General features: G+C 35.7%; 2 protein-coding genes across 3 annotated transcripts; both read left to right on the top strand.

Moving 5' to 3' along the window:
• Nucleotides 1-5,504: 5,504 nt before the first annotated feature.
• LOC125840287 (uncharacterized) lies at nt 5,505-18,771 on the top strand. 2 transcript variants are annotated; one of them, XM_049519252.1, is made up of 17 exons: nt 5,505-5,720; nt 6,485-6,617; nt 6,952-7,103; nt 7,374-7,457; nt 7,565-7,627; nt 8,935-9,042; nt 9,130-9,336; nt 11,881-12,000; nt 12,223-12,269; nt 15,007-15,169; nt 15,292-15,429; nt 15,567-15,689; nt 15,796-15,894; nt 16,222-16,311; nt 16,780-16,861; nt 18,014-18,144; nt 18,297-18,771. In XM_049519252.1, exons 1-17 carry the CDS (start codon nt 5,577-5,579, stop codon nt 18,423-18,425), a joined length of 2,013 nt encoding a protein of 670 aa, XP_049375209.1. In that variant the 5' UTR covers nt 5,505-5,576; the 3' UTR covers nt 18,426-18,771. The 2 variants fall into 2 exon arrangements, with proteins under 2 accessions (XP_049375209.1, XP_049375208.1); XM_049519251.1 differs by having other exon boundaries at nt 8,911-9,042.
• A 524-nt stretch (nt 18,772-19,295) lies between these two features.
• LOC125840311 (receptor-like protein 50) lies at nt 19,296-20,529 on the top strand. The gene is made up of 2 exons (XM_049519273.1): nt 19,296-19,299; nt 19,829-20,529. The coding sequence occupies exons 1-2, from the start codon at nt 19,296-19,298 to the stop codon at nt 20,527-20,529; spliced, it is 705 nt and encodes a 234-aa protein (XP_049375230.1).
• Nucleotides 20,530-22,422: the final 1,893 nt, after the last annotated feature.

The raw sequence follows: 22,422 nt of genomic DNA, 5'->3' as shown, positions 1-22,422 counted from the left end.
TTGTTCAAAGCCTTGCTCATAATTTGGGTTGATTAAAAGAGTAAGTTTGTGAGACCATATCTGGATAAGTGATAAATCAATGTATTAGATTAAATTTTCATTTTCTTCTGCTTCATGTGAACTTATGTGAGATTATTTGTGATTATTTATTGTTTGTTTTTTATTAACTTTAATTTTAGAATGGTTAATTAATTTAGTCGAGTTTTCTAAAAGATAAAACTATTTTCTTCGTATTATTTTGTTTTAATGAATTCCATTTTATCAACTCTTGTATTCTTTTTTTACTTAATCAAATATCTTTAGTTAAAATTTCCACTTATCTTTAATTAATTTAAAACAATATTTTGCTTTATTGATTAAATTGGTTTAAGTTATGATCTTTAAAATGATTTAAATAAATTATTACATAGTATGTTTTTAAAGTTTTAATCTTAATCTATTTTTTAAAAGTTTTAATCTTAATCTTTTCTTTTTAAATTTTTTAATCACTTTCAATTTATTTCAAATGTTTAAGCTACGTTTCTTTTTTTTTTCTTCTAAAAACTCAAAAACTAATCTTTACTAAATTATTTTTAAAAAAATTAGTCAAATATTTTAATTCAAATCGTCGAATAATGGCATGTTAACGATTACTTTGAGTGCTAATATCTTCTTAAATTACAAATAAGAATCTTCAACCCATTTTCTCTAGATTTTTAAAGGTTTATGTGTTCAGACCTTTGCAACATAACGTCAAGTATGATTCAAAAAATCAAAATTCTTTAGATATAGCTATAAACTCATACACATAATAATTTAAATACGATTCAAAAAATCAAAATACTTTAAATACGTTTTTGACCTCCGACCCCATCACCTTTATACAAAGCTCCCTAAATAGCCATTACCTAGAAAGCCCATCCCACCCCACCCCTATAGCTAAAATCCCTTATATATATAATAATAACTAGAAAATAGAAAAAGAAAGAAAAGAAGATCAATTTACGTACACTTTTTTTTTTCTCGCTCTCTGAGAGAGCTTTCAATTGTTCGCAATCGGTAAATCCTTTGTCTTCGTCATGGGTTGAACCATGAATCAATCTCTCTGATCTCTCTCTAACAGCATCGCCACTTCCTTCTCTCTCTAGGATTTTGAGGTTTGATTTCATAAAATTTCTAGTTAGTTAATTGTAGGGGTTTTTCCAGTTTTCTGTACGGTGAAGCGTGAAGTTTTCTTCTGGTTTTCAAGTTGAGTTCCTCTAATTCGTTGGCTTCTGCAATTGCTTTTCCATTAGGTATGAATTCTTCTTCTTCTTCTTCTTCTTATTAAAAGTTTTAATTTTTATTTTGATATGCAATTCGAATTCATTTTTCTTCTTCTTCATTTTGGATGACATTAGTTTAAAAGGATTAATTTAGAGTTTTGGAGCTAGTAATTATAGTTTTTAGGGTTTAATTGTTATGTCCCTTGATGCTGGATGCATAGAATTAGTGGGAAATTGATTTTGACTTTTTTTTTTTCCTTTCGGAAGTCATAGTTTTTTGAAGTGACTGTGACTGATGCTTGGTGATGGTGTTTCTTTTTACAATTTTAGTTTTTGCACTCATTGAGACTGAGCTTTGTGATGATATATTGTTTTTTTTTTTGCTTCATTGGTATGATTTCTTTGGGGAGAATGTCCTGTTTGTCGTTTGCGGTTCAAGTGTCTTAATTGTCGGGGTTCAAATTGGGCTTTTATGTGGGTTTCGAAATGGAATTGGTTTGTTACACTTGTTGGTTTCCATTGATGTCAGTGTACAGGAGTGTTCTTTGACAACCTAATGTCATAGTTCACATGTCATTTATTACTTGAAGTATGGTGTTTTATGTTTGGTGGTCAGTTTTGTTGTTGGCAGCTTTCTCCTTGGGGAGTTGGTACTATAAGCGAAATGTGCATAGTTAAGCTGGAATTGTTAAACATGGAGAATCCGTTAAGAAACTATGTTCTTGTCTCAATTTTGTTTGGCAGTATCTGGCTGGGTACAGATTTTGGCTAAAAGTGCCTTCCATACCAAAATCTTTGTTTTTCTTATCTAGCGGGACCTACAACACGTCATGTCCTTGGTGAAATAGGAATGTAAAAATTAATTAGATGCTAAATATGTTAGATGCCATCTTCTTGAGATAGAGACTATAAGAGGAGTTCCAATCAAAATTGTGACAGAGGGAGTATTAAATATTGGTGTGCAGATTTAAATATTTAACCAATTAGATTTAATTTGTGGTGATTTGGTCGTTGTTCTTTGATAATTTTCATGCTATAGGAGGTTATTCCTTCTATGCCATAATGCAACTGTCCTTGCAGTAACATGGTTATCATACCTCATACCGTTGATCCTTTGAATGTAATGTGATACTCTTCCCTGTCGTTCGTTCCTGAGCACATGGGAGTTAGCTCTACACATTAGGAGTCGTTTGGTAGTTGGTTAAAGTTATGTTGGTATTAAGTTACCTTTTCAAAAAAAAAAAAGAAGAAGTTATGTTGGTATTAGTAATACATGGACTAATTATGAGGGAATCTATGTATCATTTTATGCAAAGATTAGTTATGCAGGGCTTATTTATTCATGTATTGCTTATTCCATCTTCTATCCTGCATAAAACAATACACAGATTCCCTCATAACTTATACATGTATTAGTTATATGAATCTCTAAATTGCAAACCTAAAACTGGATTAATTTTATACATGAATAGCTTACCTCCTAGGCAAGTACTAGACGTGGTATTACCTATGCAGAATTTAATACCTATATAATTCATTTCCAAATCAGCTACCAAGTACCAAACTGACCCCTAAGGTTGTCCACTGGCACTTATGTAGGATGTTCAACTAACCTAGGTTGTCAACAACTGTTTCCACATGCTTTGCCATTGATACAGTCTGAATTTGCCTGTAATCGTACTCTTTTTCCACATTGTTCAACTCCTTTGCCCTAGGGTCCAAACTCCAAAGAATCCTTTGGCCCAACAGGTTCTTTGATGCCCTGCATGACCTGTGACGTCTTTTCAAATCTTGCTTTCTGCTCGACCAATATCAGAAAAAATGATACTTGTACCCATCTCTTTCTATGGATACTTCACTCGGACAATTCCAACCATCTCCCCCAATTTTGATTCTCGCTCACTTGAGATGGTTGTTGGGTTCAGTTTCTTCCTCAGTAGCTACTTATCCACCTCATATATTTCCAATTTCAATGAAAACCTTTTGCGACCAGAAGTGTAATGGGATCCTGCTGCTCGCATCAATCTTCTGGGAAGCTGGTAGACAACCTGTCGTGGGGCTCCACCAGAGCAGGCTAATATTTCTTGTCCTCCATCTCTACTCCTTCCACAGAATTTGTTATGCCATGTACCTGTTTGGGAACTCAAACAAGAACATATTCCCGTCCTTATCATAAATGTTGGCCCCAAAGGCAGTTGTCCAAGAGATGGAAGTTCATTTCTTTATTCCGATGATGTGATTTTCTGACTCCTCGTGAAATTTTCTGATGCCACACTTGTTAAGTAAGCCCTTTTTTCCTTTCCTCTTTGTATGCCTATGCAATACAGATACAACAACATACCCGGTGTCATGTAATCCCACAACCGGTCTGAGGAACCTATCTAATACAGATGTCTCCACTATTTGTAGAGACTAGACTCCCTGAGAGTGTTTGATTCATTTACTCTCGCACGAAGCTTTAGCAAAAGGGTAACCTTTGATGCTGTGTGGCTCTGTAATATTCAGTTGGTTGTGGCATTTAATGAACCTTTCAATCTTAAAAGGCTATTTCATTCCACCCCCATTTAATATGATCTCAGGAATTATTATTACAGACTTACCTTTCCCCTGAAGCGGAAGGATGCTCATGTACCTACCATATACATTAAACTTCCTAGTGCAGAGAAATTCTGATAGTTTGTGCTTGGTTTTCCATCTTATGATTGAATTTGTCTTCTCTTTCGACGCCTCTTTGAGAATGTTGCAGATCCAAGACACGTGCTAAGAGTCGATTGTCTCATCATGTTACTCCTTCTTTCTACCGATTCATACTAGTTCTCCTTGCTATCTGACCACCTGGTAATATCAAAGGATTTGAATCCGGCATTGAAGTATATCCTATTGTCTTCCATACTGGAATAACTCTGGGCCGAAAAGAAAGAAAGAAAGAAAGAGAGAAAGAAAAAGGAGATTTTGTCAGAGATGACAGGTTGTGACATCTGAAAGAAGAAGAAAGAGAAAGAAGATTTTGACAGCAATCACGGTAAACTGAGCTACCGAGCTGTTCAAATTCCGGAAAGAGGCTGTTCTACAATCCTGGGAAGTAGGATAGAGAATACCTCAGTAGACGTGCCTGGGAGCATTTTTTTTCCCATGCAAGTCTGCACTATTCTGCCTATTTTGTGACTGTTCTCCAGTCTCCACTTAGTGCCTGTAGGGTTGATTCATCCGGTCCAGTTTTTCCAATGAACTTATATTTAGGATCACAAGTTCGCTTTGCCTATGAACTTCTATATTTTGGATCATAAGTGAACAAAAATTCTTTTAGAAGTACTTCCTCAATCACTCACTTTTTTTTTCTTTTGATTGGTAGAAGACTTTAGTGTCTTCACTTATCCTATTTTGTTCCCTTAGGTTCAGTTGACCCCTTTCTTCAAATGCCAAACTTTTCTTTTGTGGAACAGTCATAAATTTGCAGTCCTTCATATAATTGTATCTTGTCATTCAACAAACTCTTCATTCTTTCCCTTTGATCATATGATCAATATACTTTCTAGTTCAGATGACAAATATATTCAGCTTTCTAGTATTTCAGGTTCCCTTTTTCCTTCTTTTTTTTTTACGTGCCTATGCATCAATGTCTAAAGCAAACAAAGTTAGCTTGTAATTGTGAACTCTAGACGGGAGCATAAAAGTAAACCCATAATCATGTATAATGTACATAATGTCTCAAAGGGTTAAATTCATGTACCCTTCCCGCATGTTCGAGGTTCGCTCATTTCCTCAACTTCTAAAATTACACTTACACTAACTCTGTCTTGGATGGTTTCTGCTAAAGTAGAGATAGTTACCCGTTATTTGCCTTGTTGCTTCATGACTATGGTCATTCATAAACAATTATTCTCTCTCTCCTTCAAAATTGACGATTTTGTGTATTGGTGACGCCAAATGTAACTCAAATGATGACACTCTGGAGAGCACTATGAGTGTTTTGGGTTGATATGTTTCTTTGCTCTCTAGTAATTGGCCCTAAAAAGGGTTGTAATCTATCATTCGAGGTAACTATTGTTCTGTTTCATATCATCTAATCTCCTGCGTTGTTTCCTCTTGTGTTAGGTTTTAGATTTCTTTAATATCCAAATTTATGATGTTTGTTTGGCTCATTAAGTTTTAACATTTGGATGATGCATTGAGATTTGAATAAATTCAGACTTTTCAGTTCTCATAAAAGATTATTCGCTTATTTTTTATCTGAACAATTCGATATCCCCTCTTGTTTGTTGCATGAGCAGAACTATAAATTGCTTACAGGCACCTTGACATATGCTTTGTGTTGAGACTTGAATCACCAGCATGGATCTGAATGCCTTGCCACAGCCAGAGGATGACGACGAGATTTTTGGACAACAATTAGAAGATGATGAACCACAAGAACCTATTTTACATAGTGATGAGCGTGCAGATTATGTCACGAGTGCTGTAGAGATTTCACGTCGCGTATGTTTCTGCTTATACTGCTCGCTGTATCAACTATTGAACTGTACTACTACTTGAACTTGCTCCTTTATTGGATATTTCTTTTTGGCTCCTTGTTTGATACATGTCTCTTTTATCTTGGTTGTTTCTTTGCTGCTTGTCTTCGGCAGAGCAATAACCAATAGAAAGCTTTGTAAATAAAATAAAATTTCATTAAATCAAAATCCAGAGGATGTAATTGATTTTAAAAAAAAAAAAGTATCCTGAGAGTTATTAAGCAAAACGGTTTCTCCAAGAACACAGATGAACTTATTTTACTTTCCTCCTGTAATTGCTCCCCCCCCTCCCCCTTTTTTTTCTTTTTTTTTGTTTCTCCCCGTTTTAGCCCGCAGGCAGTTTGGGCTCATCAAATGGAAGGGGAAGAGTGGTTGTTGAACAGTGGGAAATTCAGCATTGTTGTTGGTAATCTGGTTATCTCCAAATTTGAACTATCTTTACTATCTTTGGTTCCACACTTTGTACCTCCTTTTACCAATCTCGTCTCGGTCAAATGGGGGAGAAAGTAAAGAAATAGAACTTGCTTCTTTGTTCTTTCTTTGATAGTGGAAAGGGATAGGAACATGGGAGTAAGTGCCCATAGATAGGGTTATGTTCTTGTGAATCTTATTATTGTGGAGACTTCATTTTCTTTTTTAAATTTATATTTTTCTAGTTTTCTATCTCTTACCTGTCAAAAAATTATTTTCTAGTTTGCATGCCCTCTTTCTAAATGCTGTTTGTTTTAGGAGCGGGAGGAAAGGATTCAAAAACTTAAAAGACAACATCCAGATGATAGACCAGCATATCCATCTCAACCACGAATGCGGGATGAGATCTTTCAGACAAAGAGACAGAAACCTAGCAGCAGACTTCCTCCAGGTTTTTTTTTTTTGTGTACACACACACTCACTCTCTCTCTCTCTATTGTGTGTCACTTATCCCTTTGCCGTGCGCGCGTGTGTGTGTATGATTTGTTGAAGTAGCAATAGGTTCCTGCTTCCCTCCATGTAGTCCATCTTTCTTTTTGCTCTTGTCTTCTAAGTCCATCTTTCTTTTTGCTCTTGTCATCTAAGTGTAACTCTAGGTTGCACATAATTTTACTGTGCCTTCTTTGACTATTATCTTATCACAGGTTCTTAATTCTCCCCTTTACCCCCCTTCCTTGCTGCTCATGGTTCCATGACATCATTTATCTTTTGGATTGCATATGCAGGTTGGTTGGATTGTCCTGCATTTGGACAGGAGATAGGTTGTCTTATTCCTTCAAAGGTTCCATTGGATGAAACTTTCAACGATTGTGTTCTTCCTGGCAAAAGATACTCGTTTAGGCAAGTCCTCCACCAACAGAGAGTTTTAGGAAGAAAAGTGAGTGTGTTAACCTGAATTTGGGTCCTTATTCATTCCCTTAACGTGGATTTTATCTTCAAAATATTTGATTCCTTACAGCAATGATGATCTGCTCCCTCTGTATATACCTTTACAACACTTTCTTGTTAATTTTGTCCTCTTAATTCATTTGGGTTACTTTCACAATCATTAGATGCCTTGTTTATTCTGACCTCTTAATTCATTTGGGTTGCCTTGACAACACAGGATCTTCTAAACTACAACTGACTCATTGCATGTTAATTTCAGCTTGGTATGGTGATTGATCTCACCAATACAAGTCGATACTATTCATTGTCAGATTGGAGGAAAGAAGGCATCAAGCATGTAAAGGTTGGTACATGGTAATAAAGTCATGGAGGAGAATAGGTGATGGGGCCGTATTTTTTCTCTTTGAGTTATTGTTGTTGTCCTGATTTTTACTCTTTCATCTGTATCAGATTCAATGCAGAGGCCGCGGTTCTGCACCTGATAATGAGTCTGTAAATTTATTTGTCTCTGAGGTAATTTTATATATGTTGGTTGCATGTTTAGTTGAATTCTGTACCTGAGAATGAGCTTGCATTACTTACCATGTAAAAGTACTACAAGTTTGTTTTCTTACCTTTATACATACATGATTAGAGCTTCGCTGTTACAGATTTATTATCATATATGTTACACTTGGTGCAATTATTAATGTGTGTTGTTTGCCAATCAAGTGGAAAACAAAATTGATCACTAATTTGTTTGTAATCTTCTAGGAATAAAAAGGAGAAAAAGCTATTTTGAGAATGATAGGGTAGATGTTTTGTAAATATTTATATTATATTATGAATATGCTCTATTCTTATCAAAAGAAAGAATGTAATCCATTCCTTCAAGTGAAGCCTTGGTGTAACAGTAAAAGCTGTCATCGTGTTGTTAGATTGTCATATGTTCAAGCTGTGAAAATAGTTTTTTGTGGAAATGCAATATAATGTTGTGTACCGTAGATCGAATATGGTCTCCTTGTTGGGTTTTTGTTATCTTTTTAGCTGATATCTCCTCCTATTTTGTAACTATGCATCTCCTTGATGCCTTTGTGATTTATAAAACACTTCATCAAAAAAATATGGTCCCCTCTCTGGACCTTGGGCAGTGGAAACTTATGCACTAGGGCTCTACACTCTTATTAACAGGAAAAGGGAACATTGTTGGATCCTGCATTTCCTTTTTGAATTGTCCCAATTGACACAACAGTAAAAGTTGTGGTCCGTCCTTCCCTGGACCCCATACATTATGGGAGCTTAGTGCACTAGGACTATCCTATCTTATTAATAGGAATAGGAACATCATTGTATCCTGCATCTCCTCCTTGGGTCATCCCAATTCACATAAATATCACGTATCCAACCCCCACCCCAAATCAACCCCGTAGAGAAGATGTTTCAATTGGACCAAGAATCACCTGATTTTTTGAAAGGAAAACAAAGCATTATGAACTTGAAAATCCATTTTAATGTTTTTCTTTTTCCCATGAGAAAAGTTGCTGGGAATACTGTATTTGCAATGGAAACTGTATTTTGTCAGAATTTGTCTCAGATTAAAAAGTACTGTACTTCCTCAGAGTATTCGAAAGGTGTTCTGTTAACTTCTAGTTAGGTTTTCTTAGAGATAGGACTCAGCATTGATGAGAAGCGTGTTGTCATATGAGTTTTATTCTGTTCAAGTCTTTAAGCAAATAAAGGCTAACTTTATCACATCCTCGCTGAATGTTATATCCTATTGAAAGGAACTTGATACTAATATTTATGGCTTCTATGAGGTTTCACAATTTCTTGCCCGTCAGAAACATGCAAAGAAGTATATTCTTGTCCATTGCACACATGGGCATAATCGCACTGGGTTTATGATTATTCATTATCTTATGCGTACGCTGCCAATATCTGTCAGTCAGGTCAGTAATTTTGTGATGCTACATCCTTCTTGCTTCAAACTTAACCACATATCCCTGAGTATGAATAATGAGAGTACTTTTATGCAGGCAATTAAAATTTTTTCTGATGCTCGTCCTCCTGGGATCTATAAGCCAGACTATATCGATGCCCTATATGCCTTCTATCATGAGAAAAAACCTGAAATGGTTGTCTGTCCACCAACACCTGAGTGGAAAAAATCTTCTGAGCTTGATTTGAATGGTGATGCTATGCCAGATGACGATGACGATGGAGGTCCTGCAGCTCCTTTGACTGTATGTATTTGTGCAAGAGAACTTTCCTCTTTGATATTGTTGAACTTTATTAGTGGTTGAAGTGTTTGGTTTTTCCTTCTCTGATGAAAGTGTAAGCCTTCAGTTGTTTTTCCTTCTCTGATCGAAATGCAAGCCCTCAGTTTCCACTTGTGCGGTGTTGAATTTGCTTGAATGTGAACACTAAGCCATTCTAGTGGCTCTCGACATTAGAATGAGAAACCAATCACTTTCTGTCTTTCTGATACTTCTATGGTGAGAATTAGTGGAACTTGATTTTGAGTGCAACATTAAGCTTGATTATGGAAATTACCTATATATGACATTCCCAAGTCATTTTTCCAATGGAGATTGTAAATGAGGAACTCTTGAGTAACGACCTTGCAATACTTGGGATGCAAGGATTGCCACAGGTTTTTAAAGGCATGATTCCTAATCAGAGATTACTTGAATTAGGAAGGGCTGGTCATTAATGCCTCATGCCTGTCTAGGCTAGATATATTGAACCAACTTACGCGAGTCTCCTTTCGTCAGCCATGAGACGTTTCCATGTATGGTCTTAATATTCACTTTCGTTTTGGTTCGATGAAATTTGTACCATAAAATGTTGATAGTTTATTCTCAGAGTGAGGGCTTCTTTTCCTTAGACTCCGCCTTAACTATGCTTCAATCCCAAACTAGTTTCAGTCAGGATATGAATCCTCTATATAATTTGCTTTATTATACTCGATTTTATTTCAATTCTGGAATGATAATTAAGAAAATGATCTCTCGTTCTCCTTTATCTGTCCATTCCCACCCAGCAGCCCGTTATGGAGTTAGCGGATTAAGGGTGAAATAAGTAGACAAAATTTAATGCTGAAGAATTTTGGGTCATATCTTCCATTTTTTTAATGTCCGGCCTGGGTGGCTTAATGTGATGATAAAGGTTTCCTAGGATTGTTCTTTCTTGATTGAAAGAATTTCTCCTATAAATGCTGGGAACTCTGTACTTTGCATATTTCTTTCTTATTTGCATTTGAGTGTTTTTACCTCCATCGACAGCCTATTTTATTGCCTCTGGTCCCCCACCAATTTAGACACACCCAAGAAGAATCTAGTTTTTCTTAAAAGCTTGACAAAGGTCGCTAAGCAGTGGTAGAAGAGATCTAACTTTTGCTTAGACTTAGAGCAAGCATAATATGTTCTAACTTGAAAAAGAGTCTGGCATGAAATTTTTTAAAAATACACATGCTAATGGTGTCATATTCGCTGACCTTCTAGAAAGATCAACAAGGTTCACTCCACCAATTAAAGAAAGACACACCCAAGAAAAAATCTAGTTTTTTCTTAAAAGTTCGACAGAAGTGGCTAAACAGTGCTAGAAGAGATCTAACTTTTCTTTAGACTTAGAGCAAGCATAATATAGAAAGATAAACGAAGTTCGTCCTCCTTTTTCTCTAATATTTTGCTGGGGAAAAGCATTTTGGTGTTTTTTTATATTCTATCATCACTCCTTCACTGCTTTTCAAGGTTTTGATGATTGGGCTTTTTATCAAAATGGTTATTGAATAATTAATTTGTAGGACTGTATCTACATAGGAAAGTGAGTGTATGCAGACATTCAACTATACATTTTTGATGTTCGATTTCCTTTTACTATTTGAAAGTTTATATTCCAGAAAAACAAACTTAACTGAGAGAGCCAGAGGGTTGAGTGAGAAAGGTGGGCATGGTGGTGTAGAGAGGCAAGAAGGGCAGTGAATCCGTGGAGAGGGTGTGTGTGTAAAACAAAGACGGGAGGCAATGCAGATGGAGGGAGAGGGAATGTGGGTTCGTGAGGATTGTACTGAAGTGAAAGGAGGGGTAGTGTTTGTGAAATCATGTTATTCTTTAAGAAGAATGACTAGTTATTGCTTGATGTGGCTAATCTACTACTCCATGCCAGTATACCTGTTGTTTCTTTCCATTTGCCATTTGGTCTGTAATATGATCCTTCGTTAAATGAGAAGTCTCTGTTCCCATCATTCAAACTAATAAAAACTTATATTACTTCAAATTTTTTTGACATCTTACCAACCAACTGTTCCACTTTTCACATTTCTAACAATTGTCTAGAACACTGTCCTAGAAACTCAATTTAGTAATCTATTCAAATGGTGCAGGTTCTACTGTACAAATTCAGCATGATAACATAATTAAGGTGACAGATGCTTGTGATTACATCTTTATACCAACATGTTATGGTTTTGGTCTCTATACTTTTGCAGTGTACTAAGTTTTCTCAAACTTTTTGACATCTTCCCAACCAACTGTTCCACTTTTCACATTCCTAACAATTGTCTAGAACACTGTCCTAGAAAACTCAATTTAGTAATCTATTCAAATGGTGCAGGTTCTACTGTGTAAATTCAGCATGATAACATAATCAAGGTTACAGATGCCTATGATTACATCTTTATACCAACATGTTATGGTTTTGGTCTCTATACTTTTGCAGTGTACTAAGGTTTATTTATTCGACAGAGCTTTTATAATTTCCTCATAACTCATTTTCTCCCTTTTCAGGACAATCTTGAAGCACAAGTAGTAACCTCAAATGATGACATTTTGGGAGATGCAATCCCACAAGATCAGCAAAATTATTTACGACAGTTCTGTTATCAAGCACTGAAAATGACCCAAGGGGTAGGAATTTTGCAGTTGGTTCTGTTGGTGTCTTTATAATTGTTGCATTAAATGGAAATTTCTTGTATTGTTTGTGTGCGTTACTTTTTATTCTCTGATCTTGCTGTGGACTCACTTTCTATTGTGCAGTTGTGGATTATGTAGACTACTTACTGCAAAATATAGATGTGTCTGCTGTTTGAATTCTAACTCATAATACCTTTTGGTGTATTTGCCTTTCAGGGTAGAGGCCCACAATTTCCTGGCTCACATCCAGTCTCTCTTGACAGGTTTGGTTCCAGTCCTTCTTCGGAGAACTTTAACTTCATTATATTTTTTTGGTCTAGTCAGGTGTAACCTTAGGTCTAGCTTTTCACGCTTAACCATGCATACAAGAGGCCTCTTTTCACCTAAATTAACTTTAAAAGAGGGAAACATGTTGATTTTTTTCCAAATCAACATGTTTCCTGCAAAAATACTTTATTATATTTTTTCGGTCTTACCTAAATCAGATTAGAAACTGTGTAAAGTTAATTATCAGAAAGGGGAAAAGGTTCCGCATAAGCTGATACATGACATTTATCTCCATTTCCTTGATATGTGGAGATGACAGTAGAAACTGTTGCTGTGTGACAGTAGAACTGGGATACTGTGTAGATTTGTGAGACTTGTAAATATGGCTCCTGCACAGCCTTTGTGCTGAAATTTATGTACTGCTACCATTTTCAAAAGGCTGGTGCTGTGTGATGTAATGTGTTAATTGTCCTTAACACACGGATGATGGTTGTTATGTTTCGAACTTCTTTCATCATGTGGATGTGATGCAGTAGTGATACATTTCTGTCCAGTGTGTGATTTCAAACTTTACATCTGTTTGAACAGACATTTCGTTTAGGTGTCCCTAATTAGTTGAGGACTTCCAGTTGGCTTATCAATCTGAGAACTGCATATCTGAGTGTGAATTCCGATATTTGCTTTGTGTGATATTGCTGTTAAATATAAGTGTGAAGACATCAAAGCCTGGAATATCTATGTGGCTGAAAAATGAGTTATCCTCGACACCAGTGAGTTGGATTAATTAAAAGCAGGAAACATGTTGATTTGGAAAAAAAATTAATCTTGTTTGACTTGTTTGAATTGTGTTACTTATTTATTTAAAATGCTAAAATATATATCAAATACAACAAACAACAAAATAGTCCACTACCATGATTCAATAAATTAACAATAATATGCTTAATGGATGAATTGAAGCTTGTTAGTGAATATGGGTCCAGTCACTCCAGTGATCTTTTTTCTTAGAGATGGTGAAGTTTGTTACAGTGGCATGGAACATGTTAAATCACTTGTAAAGTGATTATCATGATTATTTCTTTATCCTCTTCAGGTGTCTAGTTCCTGCTTTCTTCAGTTTAAGCCTTGAGGTGTTGAATGTGATTAACAAATAACAGCCTACTTGGTATAGAATAAAATTTGGTGGCGATTTTTGTTTTATTTGCATAAAGTGCTTCTTTCGATAGTATTCTTTTCTTGCTATGAGACAAATAGTTGAGTGTTGTTCAGTTTCAAAATAAATAAATAAAAATCCAGTTTCGAAAAATAGTTGAGTGTTGTTTCAGTACTTATTAAGTGCCTAAATAGGCTATTATAGTTGGATTTTGGCTGGTTTATCTGAGTGATTTTTGCTTATGATGGAAAATGGACTCTGCCATTTCCCAGGATTTTTGCTGATCATGGATGCATTTCTGTTGTTCTAATTGCAGTTGGATTCATCATATTTTTCATAGAATTTTGGATGACAGGTTCAGCGCTAATTATACTTTTTCATAGGGAGATGTAGTCTTCTTCATGCTTGAACTCTTACAATATTATTTGGTGCTGAGGATGAAATCCCTTATTTTGCTTTCTCCTCCTCCTGGGAACTGCTCAAACGTTTCTTTTCTACCTCTTGATTTCTTACTGTTGCCATTTATTCTGCTTCTTATAATCAGCCATTAGGAGTCTTTGCCTAAACTCCATTAGTGTGTTTGTCTCCCAACCATGAATGTCCCTAGGCCATCATTTGTTACTGCAGAAGTCATGCACTTCCTCCCAATTTTTTTTACTTGTATTTCTGCAAATGTTGCAACTAAGGTTTTCTTTGAAGTCTCCTCACAATAGCTTATATTCTCTGAACCCACATTTAACAGTTGTGTTTTAGTTAGATCTGATCCTGTAAATAAAGTAACTACTTATCAGAAGAGGAGTTTTGGTGGTTCATGAACTTCCAAGTCTTTGGGATGTTCAAACTTCAAATGATCAGACTGAAATACTTTTTGATTCTTGTGACCTGCCAAATAGGCAGAAAGGCACATCTTTTTATTCTTGTGGATGTTTGTGGCTCATCGAAGGGCCTCCCTCCACAGGGACCGGAGAGAGGGGGGGGGGGGGTTGAGTGCTTGTGTGTGTTTATATGTGCCTTAGCTAGTCGACCTTCACGGAAGGTTCTGAATCTTCAGAGACCATTTTCTTCTATCTTTTCAGTTCACATTCTTTACATGGTGACCAACACTGAACCGAACTAGTTCCTGAAGCCTCTGGGCAACTTGTGTTGTGCAGCAGTGTGCCTATTTTGTCTTGTGCAGCAAACATGGTTAGAACTTTGAAGGTTACACATTGCAGAATGAGTATTTTTCTAGCTATATTATGCTTGCAGTGCATGAAATAAGTTTGTTTTGTTTTTTTTGTTCTGCTAATATTGTTTTATTCTGCACGATAACTTGTCCATCAACTGTTCTGAGTAGTTAATGTATTTTTTTAGATATCTTGTACAAATTTAACTCATGGATGATAACCTTATTGTATCTTCATACTTGAACCTCATATGGACTCGGACATGGATATTAATATATTCTCTGACAAACCAATTGTTTATTTATTAAACTGGCTAGTTGCCTTACAAACCATGGTAGGATCCCAGACAAAGCATGGAAGGTGAAAACCCATAAATTAAGATTCATCCAAGGTAATTGTTGTCATGATGCGCAGGGAAAACTTGCAGTTATTAAGGCAGCGTTACTACTATGCCACTTGGAAGGCTGATGGGACACGGTATATGATGCTGATCATGATGGATGGTTGTTTCTTAATTGATAGACATTTCAACTTCCGGAGGGTTCAGATGAGATTTCCTTGCAGACACACTAATGAAGTATGCTAATATCCAGTTTGCTATTAGGATGTTCTGATCTTTTCTTTTCCCTTTTATGTCTCACTGTTGGAAATTATCTGTACATATGATTTATCATATGAAATTCTCATATCTTCTCCCAGGGTTTAGCCGAAAAGACCCACCACTTCACTTTACTTGATGGAGAGATGGTAATTGATACTTTGCCTGACACACAGAAGCAGGAAAGGAGATACCTAATTTATGATATGATGGCTTTGAACCAGGTGTCTGTCATTGAGGTTGGATTCTTCGATACGAAACCACTTCACTTTTCTTCTTGAAAAATTTATGTTAGTTATACGCTTGGGGGTCTTTTGGTTCTCTTCGAATATTATCTGTACATTGTTGTTGCTCATTCTTTGTTCTATAATTTCAGCGACCCTTTTATGAACGGTGGAGAATGATCGACAAAGAAGTGATTGGTCCAAGGAATCATGAACGTCAACATATATACCAGAGTAGAAACCCTTACTATAGATATGAGTTGGAGCCTTTCAGGGTATGTTTCGTCAAAATGGAATATATTGTCATAAGATAACTTATAGTTAATTTCTAGTATTATTTGTTCTACCTAAAGTGGCTGCTGATCTCTCAATGTTTATCAGGTGAGGAGGAAGGATTTTTTTCTGCTCTCTACTGTCACAAAACTTCTCAAAGAATTTATCCCAAAGCTTTCACATGAAGCTGATGGTCTTATTTTTCAGGTGCTAAAGAGTACCTATACTGAATTGCTTCTTGTTCTAGTGTTGTATTGGACTTTCTCCTGAGGAGTTAATTTCTTACATCACTTAAGATGTTTCCAAATTATATGGCATGTATGTTTTGATTGCTATGTTGGAAAACTCACTGTGGAAGTGGTTTCGAACCTTTATCTATGTTTACTGTTATGTTGCAGAGAAGTAGAGTTAGTAGCTCATCCTCTTGCATGTTATTGCAAATGACATGTTTATGGCTAACAGTGACGGAGATGCATAATCATACAGATGAATTTAGGTTCTGGATACTGAGCCACTGTTTTCTTTCTGTGTTAGGGTTGGGATGATCCTTATGTTCCTCGCACGCATGAGGGTCTCTTGAAGTGGAAATACCCTGAAATGAACTCGGTCGACTTTCTGTTTGAGGTTGTATTCTGCTCTCCTAGTGAATAGAGTTGTTGCTGTTTCCTCCTTATACTTTTGGTTTCTTGTTGTTTTTATGCTCCTGCACCTTACCTGTCAATATCATTTATTTCCATGCTATAAGTGTGTTGAGATAGTTAAGTTAATAAAATGAACCGCTTTAGTTTTTAGGCGAAATGATCACACACTTAACATAATATTAAATCAGGTAGTGGTCCTTAGTTCTAGTCTCGCTGTCACCCATTATCAAAAAGAGTTTCCACATGCTTGGTTCATGAAAAAGAATCAGACCCGCACATTAGGGGATGTATTGAGACAATTTAAGTTATCAAAAGTGTTGTTTTCTCTAATAGCTTAAGGTTTTAGATTGATGCTCTCATCCTTCAACAAGGCAGAATAGCCTTGTGAAGTGGATCATGTTTCATGCTCTCCTATTGGAATTAAGTGTGATTTTCTCTGATCATATGGCAGGTGGTCGATGATCGTGAATTTCTTTATCTACATGAACGAGGGAAGAAGAAACTAATGGAGGGGAGTAGAGTTGTTTTCCCAGGTCAGAAATTCGAATTGGATGCAGTGTTATTATTTGATGGAGTTATTAAACTTCACTCGAGAATGATCTAAAAAGTTAAGGATGCTATTTCACACTCCTCTTGAAACTGTCAAGATTCCTTTCCGGGTGTTTGTGAGGTGCTAAGTAGTAGTCCCTCCGTTCCTTTTTACTTGGCCCATGTTGACTTAGCACCTTGGGGTCTATTTTACTAAATTAACATTTTTAATTATGCTTTGAAAATCTAAGTGTGACTAGTAGTACTTTACGTAGTTACTTAATGATAAGGGTAGTCTTTGAAGAAAAATAATAAATCTCTTGATTTGCGACAAGTAAAAAGGAAAATCTATTTTTACCAGGGACAAGTAAAAAGGAACTGACTACTGAGGGAGTAGTAAGAGTATGGATAAAAATTCTAGAGGTACTTCTTGCTGTGACTAAAAACTTAAGGCAGTGTTGCTATTTCACAACTGATACTCTCTTGTAAGTTCAAGATGCATATTCTTCTTTGCCAAAAAAGAAAAAAAAAAGGATACATATTCTTGCTTTTATTTTTTGCTCTGTTAACGCTTAGTAAATTGAATTTGGATTTTCCACAACTTGAAATTGGATCAGTTGCTAAGGTTAAAAAAAGGTCAGACGTGTAAGTTTGGATTATTTGGATTGTCACAATGTGAATTGGTCTTTCCTTCTGAATACTCTCAGACAAATGGGATTTGGTAGCAAATGGATGAAGTGGATTGAGGTATGTATAAAAACAGACAAGTTTTCTGTCCTTGTGATGGGGAACCCACGGGCTTTTTTGAATCAGCAGGAGGGCTGCGACAGGGTGATTCTCTCTCCCCTTTCTTATTCATTTTGGCAATGGAAGGCTTTGATTGTATGATGAGGATTGCAACCCAAAACAGATGGATTAGAGGCTTTCAGGTCGGAGATAGAGTTGGGGAGAAAAAGAAGTGTCTTATGCTCTATGTGGTTAAGTGACATACAGCCACATGTCTAATCTGTTGTCCTATAGTGTTGCATATCTAAGCAGTTCTCTTGTGCTTTATTTGTGTCCCGTGAACTTTTGTGTTCTTTTGTTTTTTCCCCTGATTCTCTTGGTATTTGGCCTTTGGTGCATTTCCTGAAATGTTGGGTCCTTTCATGTTTCAGATGGTTCTGATCCATCAGCTTACTCCGGTAAAATAATAGAGTGCTCTTTTGACACTGATAACCAAAAATGGATATGGATGAGGACCAGAGTCGACAAAGGAACTCCGAATGATTACAACACGTACAGAAAGGTGTTTCTATAATGACACATACTAAACTAATGCAGTTGCTTTGTTGATTTGTAGACTTGTGGTTTATTAGAACCTTTTCCATATTTTCTCATCTTTTAGTTAGATTATGGTCCCTATTAGACTCTAATTATGGTTCATGTACAAAAATTCAGGTGATGAGAAGTATTACCGACAACATCACTGAAGAAGTGGTGTTGAATGAGATTTATGAGATCATTCGACTGCCAATGTATGCGGATAGGATACAGAGTGATAGCAAAGCTCATGTACGACGCAGATGAATGAATTGGTGCTTAGCTGTGTTCATGACATGTAGATCAATAGAAGAATATTTACGAGCAGCCTTAGTCCCTAGGCATGTTTTGTGTACTATACTGGGTTTGTTGTATGAATCCAGTTGGCACACTGTAAACTTAGTGGTCCATGACTTTGTGTTTTTTCGTCATTAGCGACAAGGTTGTCTTGTATATTAGTTGTTTTAGTTCACTTCTTTTTTCCTGGTTACTGGTAAGTTGTCTGAGGTAGGTTTTACTCCAGTAGTAGTTTAAAACTTCAAGCTCTATGTTATCTATTCCCTTGTGAATATAAGTTTGATCTACTAGTAATTTCTAGTTTATCGTTTGCCTTTGTTCTTTCAGTATATTCATTTAGCCTTCTTGTAATATAGGCGGTAGAATTTACTAGCATTGTGGATGCTATTGTGTTGTTGTATGCGAATAATACAATAGAGTTCTCATATATTTTTGCTGATCAATCTCCTTTGAAGATTGTCATATAGCTTAGATAATGTTTGTAATGAATTAATAATCGATTTTCCATGTAAAACTTTTAACAATTTCAAATAAATGTATAACTTTTAACATTCTACATGAACTATTTAAGATCAAATATATTTTAGTATACTGTGTTTATTTTTAATTTAAGATCACAAAATTCAAAAATAGTTTTTAAAATTTTAAACTCGTACTGTAGTCAACTAAAAAAACTGAAAACTGATTGGTGGTGAATTAAGAAGAACATAGTATTCCTTTAGTGGTGAGAGGAGAAATCTAATCAATCTCTTCAGATATTTATACATTCCAATCAAAATATATCATCGTTCTCCTATACCCCATCGATGGTAACCTTGTAGAAGTCGAAATTTAAAATTTATGGGTTTGGAATTCTATTTCTTTTAAGTTATTAAGTTTTAAATTAATATAGTTTGTATATATTAATGAGTTTCTTTCTACAAATTTAGAGTTTTGAGTCAAAGTAGCCGAGTTCCACCCTTGATAGTCGAATAGAGAGTTAATTAGGCCTTTTCAATTTTTTATTTAATCATGTAGTATTCGAAGCTCAACGTTGATCCTATTAACTTGAATTCGTGCCGAGTTGATCCACTAATTTGAATTGGTTTTTACCAAAACTATGAACACCCCTAGTGGTGCATATGAGTCAGCTAAAACAATAAAAATACATAAAAGTCCCAGTCAACTAAAATGCAAGAAATCATGGCCTTGATAAACTTTTTCCACATTGAATAAATATATTTGGTGAAAAACTTCTAAGTCTTCCACTGAATGAACCAAAAAAGACTAACATTAAACATTGGTAAATATTTTCTTTTCCTTTTATAAGTTCTTCCTAACTTCATACTACTTGAGTCTATCACCTTAACAAAAGTTGCATAAATGAAAATGAGAACTCTACACTTTCTGTCTTTTCTTGATTCTTTTGTTTCAAATCTTATCACGAAATGAGATTTTCTTTGTTTCCTCTAGATGTCTTGATGATCAAAAGTCATTGTTGCTGCAATTGAAAGGCAGCCTCCAATATGATTCTAGTTTTTCAACCAAGTTGACGCGTTGGAACGACAACACAAGTGAATGTTGTGATTGGGATGGGGTGAAATGTGATCTCTATGGTCATGTGATTGCCTTGGAACTAGATAATGAGTTGATTTCTAGTGGAGTTGAGAATTCAAGTGCTCTTTTAAGTTTTGAGTATCTTGAGAAGCTAAATTTGGCTTACAACAGGTTCGACGTTGGTATATACAATTTAGTCAACTTGAAGTACCTGAATTTATCAAATGCTGGTTTTTTGGGGCAAATTCCTATGACGTTATCAAGATTAACCAGGCTAGTTACTCTTGATCTCTCAACTCTTCTCCAGCCACTTAAATTTGAGAGTCTTGATTTTATTGAGAACTTGACAGAACTTAGAGAGCTTTACCTTGATGGTGTTGGCCTTTCAGCTCAGAGGAACGAGTTGACGGCCTTGAGCTTGCGTGGTTGTCGAGTTTCAGGCCCTATTGATGATTCACTTTCCAACCTTCGATTTCTTTCAGTCATCTATCTAGACCAGAAATGTGTGATTTTAATCTCTAATTTGATGACTCTTTAATTTCAATATCTCATATAACACTCTAAATCACCATAAAACTAGAAAATATTTTGATAAATTAAAAAAGAAATTTTAATTTAAAATTATTTACCCTCAACTCCAGGAACATTTCAAAGGTATTTTAGTAACATCAATAATTTACATTAAAATGATAACAGAAGGGTTTTTGTGAGAGAATTTAGCAAGAGAGGATGGAAGAAAGTTGAGAAATACTAATGGGTTCCTGGCAAGCCTTTGAATCATCTGAGGGTTTCAATGTGGATATCGAACACTAGGTGGAACCAAAAAAAAAGAAAAAACCAAGTAAGCAATCACATTCTCTTCCTCAGGTTTGGCTCAATTTGCCTTATTTGGGTCTTACATGGTGGAAATTAAAAAACCACCATTCTTCCTTGGGTATTGTTTTATGGATGGAAATCAGTAGGAAAACATTGAAAGGTATTTTTTTTTGGCTTTTCACCTAGTGTTTGAAGTCCACGTTGGTGCCCCGATTAAATCTGGATCGTCCACTGCAACGGTTCATTCGGGCGCTCCCAACAGAATTTTCTCCATATCCAGCTCCCGAGACCTATGTTAAGGGTGAAGCAGAATTTTGAAAGGTATTAATTGGTTTCCACTTATGTTTGGACTATTATGGTTATTTATTTAGTTATATATTTTGATACTAAATTTATTGACTTCCTTGATCTGGGTCTAATGAAAACAACACCATAGAGATAAGATTTGTGTACACGTAACCCTCCCCGTACTCCACTTTGTGGGATTACATTGGATATGTTGTTGTTGAACAAAATTTATAAACTTAATTACATTAGTTCTACTTCTTTATTTTGGTAATCTCATGCATCACCTGATAACTCCATTATTTTAACTTGTGTAAAATTGTCTGGGAATTCAGTTGTATTCTCATTGTCGCTTAATGTTTTGTGTATTAAAATTGTTGACACTTGAAGAGTGTTTGCTTTTAATTATGCTCTTGATGTTTCAACAATGTAGGCATAAACCTTATTAAGATGTCACTATAGTCCTTGATTAGATAAGTCTTTCTTGTTTTCTTTTGTCTTGGTAGTGGGTTGGGGATAGAGCGTGAGGGGGTTCGACCTTAAAGTTTGGGTACCACCATGTTGATCAAACATGATCCGTTGAACATTAAAGATTGGATTGTGATTTATTAATGCCTATGAGTCGGATTATGTATGTAAAAAGAAATAGTCAAGGATTTTTCAATTTGGACCTTATTTGAAGTTTGTTTTTAGTTAGTGTAAATAAATGGATCTTGGGCCTAACTCGACCACAAAAGCTAGATTATAGGGTGATGAATGTCCAAGTCTAGATAAGGAGACCAAATCTCCCATCCCTAGTTGATGTGGGACACTCAACATCCCCTACATGCTCAGGGCTGGACATTTGGTGTATGAACAATTTAATATGGGGACCCAACATGGGTTAACCATGAATTGGGATGGGTCTTGTTCTTATACCAGGTAAAAAATGGATCTTGGACCTAACTCAACCCGAAAAGTTAGTTTATAAGGTGATAAGTGTCCAACTCCTTATAAGGAGATCAAATCTCCCATCTCTATACTTAGCTGATGTGCGACACTCAAGAGTTAGGAAAACTAGTTGTAGTAGGAATACAAATTGGTTTCATTTATTACTTTTACCCTATGTAATCTAGTAATTGGATTGCCCTCTAAAACCCCTCTAAAGACTAAACATTAGTAATCATTCAACATGGCTCTCTTAACCCAAGATAAGACGTTAAGAGGCATAGTCTCTTGTTGAAAAACACACAACAAAAATGGGAAAGAACATAAGTTACACTTGGTTGGTTATCTAAATGGCCTATCTAACCCAAGAAGTGCTACAGAGGAAGAGAATACAATTGGTTCC

Source organism: Solanum verrucosum, unplaced genomic scaffold, assembly GCF_900185275.1.
Source record: "Solanum verrucosum unplaced genomic scaffold, falcon-dt-bn FXZP01000137.1, whole genome shotgun sequence".
Lineage (NCBI taxonomy): Eukaryota > Viridiplantae > Streptophyta > Magnoliopsida > Solanales > Solanaceae > Solanum > Solanum verrucosum.
This window is presented reverse-complemented; position numbering and strand designations above follow the sequence as displayed.